This window comes from Maniola jurtina, chromosome 4 (assembly GCF_905333055.1).
Source record: "Maniola jurtina chromosome 4, ilManJurt1.1, whole genome shotgun sequence".
Lineage (NCBI taxonomy): Eukaryota > Metazoa > Arthropoda > Insecta > Lepidoptera > Nymphalidae > Maniola > Maniola jurtina.
The window spans coordinates 7,537,171-7,543,846 of NC_060032.1; the positions used below are offsets into that span (position 1 = coordinate 7,537,171).

The 6,676-nt window shown below is 36.5% G+C and overlaps 1 protein-coding gene across 3 annotated transcripts; it reads right to left on the reverse strand.

Moving 5' to 3' along the window:
- Nucleotides 1-295: 295 nt before the first annotated feature.
- Nucleotides 296-6,442, reverse strand: LOC123864867 (beta-1,3-galactosyltransferase 6). 3 transcript variants are annotated; one of them, XM_045905584.1, is made up of 4 exons: nucleotides 6,141-6,442; nucleotides 4,687-5,422; nucleotides 2,331-2,521; nucleotides 296-1,629 (listed from the first exon to the last, which is right to left on the reverse strand). In XM_045905584.1, the coding sequence occupies exons 2-4, from the start codon at nucleotides 5,314-5,316 to the stop codon at nucleotides 1,335-1,337; spliced, it is 1,116 nt and encodes a 371-aa protein (XP_045761540.1). In that variant the 5' UTR covers nucleotides 5,317-5,422; nucleotides 6,141-6,442; the 3' UTR covers nucleotides 296-1,334. The 3 variants fall into 3 exon arrangements, with proteins under 3 accessions (XP_045761540.1, XP_045761539.1, XP_045761541.1); XM_045905583.1 differs by having other exon boundaries at nucleotides 6,126-6,442; XM_045905585.1 differs by lacking the exon at nucleotides 6,141-6,442 and adding an exon at nucleotides 5,847-5,897.
- Nucleotides 6,443-6,676: the final 234 nt, after the last annotated feature.

Below are 6,676 nucleotides of genomic sequence, written 5' to 3' on the forward strand. Positions count from 1 at the left end.
TGACACTTGAATATTATGAACCTGAGGGTTATCTAACCTTCTTTTCTACAAGAAAACTAGAAAATAGCTGATAACTTTTAAACGGCTGAACCAATTTTTTTGGATTATAGCTAAGAACACTCTCGATCAAGCCACCTTTCAAACAAAAAAAAGTAAATTAAAATCGGTTTTTTCGTTTAGGCGCTACGATGCCACAGACAGATACACAGATACACAGATACACAGACACACAGATACACAGATACACACGTCAAACTTATAACACCCCTCTTTTTGGGTCGGGGGTTAAAAACAGTTTTTTTGATATTAACAATAAACCTCTACAAACAAAGTTAGTTTTGCGGTTCGTTAACAAAAGTGATTCTTACCGTTTTACTTCTTTAGTACGGAATCCTGGGTAAGCGAACTCGATTGGCACTTGACCGGTTTTTTACTTTGCAACGCATACCGGGTTAGCTAGTTATACTATACAATATTATACTGTCTGACAAATTATGCTCGAGTCTAGACAGCTCTGTTAATGTAGACTTGGAGACGCAAGCACCAGGTGAGCACTCTATTCCCTATTCTCACAATTCCATTTTCTTCTGGTCTGGCATATGCTCTAGCCGGCCCTTTTGACAGCCTTCGAGACAACCACTGGGTGAGCATTATCCCGCCTTACTGCTATAGCAGTATTTAGTGCGTGCCTTTGCTGCTCTAGCTGGCATGGCACTACACTTCAAGACGAAAACACTGGGTGAGCACTATTCCCTTTAGTGCATGCCTTTGCTGCTGGCATGGCACTGGACTTCAAGACGAAAGCAGTGGGTGAGCACTGTTCGCTTAATCTCATATTTATTTTGCCATACCATTAACTTTCACGACACAGCAACTTCTTATTTCTTCTTTCTTTGTATCTATAGCAATCTAGTCCAGTCCACTCAACACTACTTTTTATTATTTTCGCCATTAATTTACATATTGTTTTTGAGTTTTAGTACTTGGTTTTAATTTATAAGACGGTGACAGAAGGATGGACAGACAGCCAAATGGACAAAATATGCAAATTCGCCTACTTAAAACTCCTAGACCTCGCTTCACTTGATCAAGTATAGAGTCGTGTAGGAACAGAGTGCAAATAATAATCAAGATAGCTTTTGGTTAAAATAATCTAATAAGCTCGTTTTCACGTAACTCAGTCAAACCAAACACAAATAGTGTGCGGAAGGCCGGAGTTCCGGTGGTAATAACAGGTAATTAAATCAGCTCGCTTGTATGAAACGTAAGAGGTGTGACTAGGGACTCCTCAATGGCGTACACCAAAACAGATTTTCAGATTATTTTACCTATTATTACCTTAAATCTTCATTACTTTTTATACAGCAAGAATTTGGCAAAGCATTCCAATTGTATCTGTAAGATTTTCTTATAGTATAATCAGTCGTACAAAGTTTTTTCCCCTGTGAAATAACTAGGTTTGAATGCATTTGGACCATGTCACGGTGCTCTTGTTTGTGTCGGACAAGCATGGTGTTGTCGCATCCTCGCGATATCCACTCTGTGTCGAACCTTGTGTCGTGGACTCTGTTGATGCCATCAAGTGCTGCTGTCCACACGCCCATTGAAACATCTTCAGAGTTGTATTTACTGGAAAACGGTAATATACATTTTCATCAGTGTTTTTACCTACACTTCAAAGAAACGAAATAATTTTTAAGTACATATCAAGAATTGCGAAACCGAGAGAATTCAAACCTGTGTCTTTTGGGTTCGCGTCCGAGCTAAGCTACTGCATCGCCAGTAACGAAATTTGTGATATGTATGTTCACTCAGTACTAAAGCGACTGCTAATGCCATCTAGTAGCGACACTTTGCAGCTATCGAAACTACTACCAAAGGCCTATATTAGAAATAACATATCGCTTTTACCATATTTTTATGAGTGTTTTTTTAGCGGTTAGAGCGTCGTCGCAAACCCAGAAGACGCAGGTTCGAATCCTGCCGATTTCGCCGTTTTTGATATGTATTTAAAATTATTTGGTAATAATATGTAATAATTATTATAGTGTGCTTACTACTGCTTAGTATGAGATTTTACATGTCACTAACGTTGATAGAATTCCTGCATCTATTGTTTCTCAAAGCTTTGTACTTTGGCGCTACAAGCAAAAATATCATTAAATTAAACTCAGTGGTACTGAATTTTAAACTTTAAACAAAGCATATATAAGCCCATTTTATTCTAACATTGTATTTTGATGCTTGAATTTTATCAACGTTGGTGAAATTTTAAAAAAAAAGCACACAGTTATCCTCGAATTTTACAATTTGTACTGAATTGGCCATACCTCAAGAAATCTGAATTTCTAGCAACATAATCCACGATGCTATGAGAAATCACATATCCACCGCCCAGTGCATATGGCAGGTATGTGGTGCAAAGAAACCAAGCTTTTTCCTCCCATTTGCCTCTCTTGTACACTGGTGCTCGCCCATTGAAGTATCCCCAATATAATCCTTTATATTTGGGTAAACTTTCCTGAAAACATTTTTTATTACTTTTAATAGGTATTAGGTACATTCCATCTACTCGCACGAAACGTTTTGCGCCATCATTCCTCATACGCATGACTAAGGTTTGGAATACTCTTCCGCGATCTGTTTCTTAAAATAATAATCCGGGTATCTTTAAAACAAGAGTGAATAGGCACCTTCTAGGTAAACGCGTCCCATCTTAGACCACATTATCACTTTCCATCAGGTGTGATTGTGGTCAAGCGCTTGTCTATAATGAATAATTAAAAAAAAAACCTAATATCTAGAGCTATGTATTTCGTGTTCATCATGTCTATTCGGGGGGTGTTTGGACATACATATTTTAACCCACCACGCTTGTCCGGTGCGTACTTGGAATAAAATTAGCGTATTCTGTTAATGTTCCAAAACGCGAGTAGCAGACATTGGCCTTGCAGCCGCTTTATGGGACTGGGCAGGTCATGTGTGCCGTATCCCAGATGACTCTTATGGGCAAAATCTGCTTCTTTCTGGATTCCCCAGAGTCATGAACACCAGCATGGTCGGCCAAGACGACGATGGCATGATGAATTAAAATTATAAAACCCAATAGTAATATAGGTCTACTTAAAATGACACTATCTACTGTATCTACTGTATGTTATCTACTGTATCATATTAGTGATAAAAGTTTTACGTGCTAATCTATTTTTGGCAATGTAACTGATTAGTTATATTGCCGAAAATCGATTTCTACTTACTTTGAAAGAAATATATAATTAAGTAGGTATGCAGTTTGTGAAATTATTTCTTTGAAAAAATTGCTGTTTCGTAAATAATAATTTTCAGACATAGGGTAACCTCCTTATGCCTATTTTATTTTATGTCTAGTAATAAATCATCATCATCAATCCATCGCTGGCAACTACTGCACACGGGTCTTTTCTCAGAATGAGAAGAATTTGGTCATAATCCATGAAACTGGCTAAAGATAGATAGGCAGACTTCATACACCTTTGAGAACTTAAGGAAATTCTCAGACATAGATTTCTTCATGATGTTTTCCTTCATCATTAAAACAATTGCTGATTTAATTGATTCAAACTCTCATATGTCCAAAAAGTTAGAGGTGCCTGCCCGTAATCGAACCCTAGCCCTCCCGAAAAGGAGATCAACATCTTTACCTCCAGGCCATCCCCACCACAAGGCTATCATCTAATAAGTATTAATCCATACTACGTAATATTATAAATGCGAAAGTGTGCCTGTCTGTCTGTCTGCTGCCTTTTCACGGCCCAACAGTTTAACCGATTTTGACATTTGGTACAGAGTTAGCTTTATCCCGGGGACGGACATAGGCTACTTTTTATCCCGGAAAATCAAAGAGTTCCCACAGGATTTCTAAAGACCCATCCGCTCAACCGATTTGTATAAAAGGTACCAAGGTAGCTTGCGTCCATGTTATTGACATAGACAACTTTTTATCCCGGAAAACCAAACAGTTCTCAAATCTCCCAGTCGCAAAAACAGCTTTTGCTAAACGTTTCACACCTTTTATTGAAGCTAAAATTTACAACTATATTGCAAAATCTTGTAACCTCAAACACCTCACAATAAAACAGACAACTGACACTATCTTTATGAAACTACTTTATGAAACTATTTGATTTACAACCAAGCTTAAATAATATGTAACATATACATAACCTCATTAAATATATTTGTAATTTCGTATCTAAAATAATATAACATATAAGGTAAAAAGTATTATGTACGTAAAAGGAACTCTCCTAGTCCTCTGTGAAATCTTCTAGGAAGTCTTACACAGTCCCCACAATACAGGTTACCTAGTGTGGAGACCACAAGCAAACGACATTGTTAAAATTGTCTGAAAATAAAGATATTTTTTTTATTTTTTTTATTTATTTAGTTGCCAAGAGATCTTCAAAAACCTTAATACACGCAGGCAAAGTCGCAGGCATCCTCTAGTGTCTAAAATAACTTTTTGGCCTCATCAGGATTATTTGTACGGATTATTCCTGATGAGTATTAAATATTTGCATGCTTATGAAGTAGAATATGAAGGTCGCTACTTAGTTATAATTTTGAACTCAACAACTGATATTCAGAAAATAAATAAAATTCATTTCATTTCATAAAGAAAGTCTAGTTACAAAAAATAAAATTTACCTTACGGGAGACAAAATGGTTGATTGCTTGCCCTTCCATCTCAGGAGCGTAAGCCTCAAGGTCTGCCACAATTAGATCAACTCTCACAAAAGAATCATCATCACACTTTATAACATACTTCAATTCCTTCAAATGTTTATGAAGCCACTTCAAAGAGAGCATCAACTTAGTTGCTAATTTGTTATAGCCATCTTCAAAATCTTCTAGCAGTAATAAATCTTTGGTTCTACTGTCTTCAGCATACAATTTTTCTAAGGTATGTTTGTCTAGGTTCTGTGTGCCTATGGCAAAGAAGGTTTTTATAACACCCAGGTTTGATTTTTTTCCTGCCAAAGTGTAATTCCATCTGTATAATATTTCACCGTTTTCAACATGTACATTGTTTATCAGGCTAGCCCATGTTGTACGTATGGCATCCCTTCGCATTTCATTCTTAGGACTGCTAAGAACAAGTACTACATATTCTGTTTTGTTAAATATACTATGAGAATTTTTAACTAGAGCTGTCGATCTAGAGTTTGCTGCACAATCTACTCTTACAAAAGTCAAGGTGATTCCACAACCTAAATAAAAGCTTAATATACCAAATAGTATCATGCCTTGGTATCGTCTCAAAAAAATATAATTCATGTTATGAGCCCTTGATTATCCATTCTTACATTAATAAGGTAATATTAATTTAAGCTGACTTAGCTGACAAAATATTTCATTAGCTAACAGGAAATGCTAAAGAAACCTGCAACAATATAGAAAAATTAATTTTGAATGTAGCAATCTGAATACAGGGTTGAAAAGAGAACCTCCTCTTTTTTTGAAGTCAGTCTAAACTAAGGCCTCAAGGGATCGACGTGAATTTAAGGGTTCCGTACCTCAAAAAGAAAAACGTAACAATTATAGGATCACTTTGTTGTGTCTGTCTGTCCGTCTGTAGTGTCTGTCAAGAAAACCTATAGGGTACTTCCCATTGACTTTGTGGTTAAATCATGAGAAAAAAATTTAAATGTGTTCATGAGCAAATAAGTAGTATTTTACATTTTAAAAGTAAGATAACTATACCAAGAGGGGTATCATATTATGAAATGACTTTTTTGTATATTTTAAAACAGATCTTTTTATGCATAATACTTTTTAATTTATTGGGCAAAATGTTGAAAAAATACCTGAGTATGGAACCCTCGATTCGCGAGTCTGACTCGCACCTGTCCGGTTTTTTTTCATGGATATAGTTAGGTAGGTGGTTAAAGAACTGGAGAGAGATACATGTTACTTTTTATCACAGACAAGTCAAAGAGCTCATAATGGCTCATACAGGATTTTGAAAACCTGAAATCCACGCGAAAGAAGTTGCGAACATCAGCTAAAATGAAATGTTGAATTTTGTTAAATATTTCAATAATTGAAACCACAAACCACGGATAGCGATAAATAAAGTGAAATACCTTCCCAGTATGCACCTGGTGCTGCTATTCATTTTAATCAAAGAATCAATTTCAGTTAAATCATAATAATAAAATTAAATAATATTTAAATTGTCTCTTCCTTGCAAATCGTAATTTTCAAGATTCAACTTTCAAAACACATTTTTTTTTCTTTAAATCTGGCTTTACTCTGATTAGCCAATGTCAAGTTTGTGATATTTTCAAGTTATTGAACTTATACAACTATGGACTCCATCTGCGTCGGCGCCCACTGACATACGCGCGGCGCCCCTTTAGAGCGCTTCCCAGTCAGTTCCACCACCAAAAAATACCAACTAATAACACAAAAACCAGCCACTCTTAACAAAAAAAAAACACTCCAAACAAGCACAGCACGCGCGCCAGCAAACGCCATCACAGACGAAGTCCAAACTAGAGCTGTAGCGAACCGTATGTATTCGTTACTGAGTAACGGGTGCGCCATCTAGTACCGAGTAACGAAACGTTACTCACAAATGCATCTCGTTACTCGCATTTTGCATCGTATGCCCGTTCCTATACCGTTTCGGTTC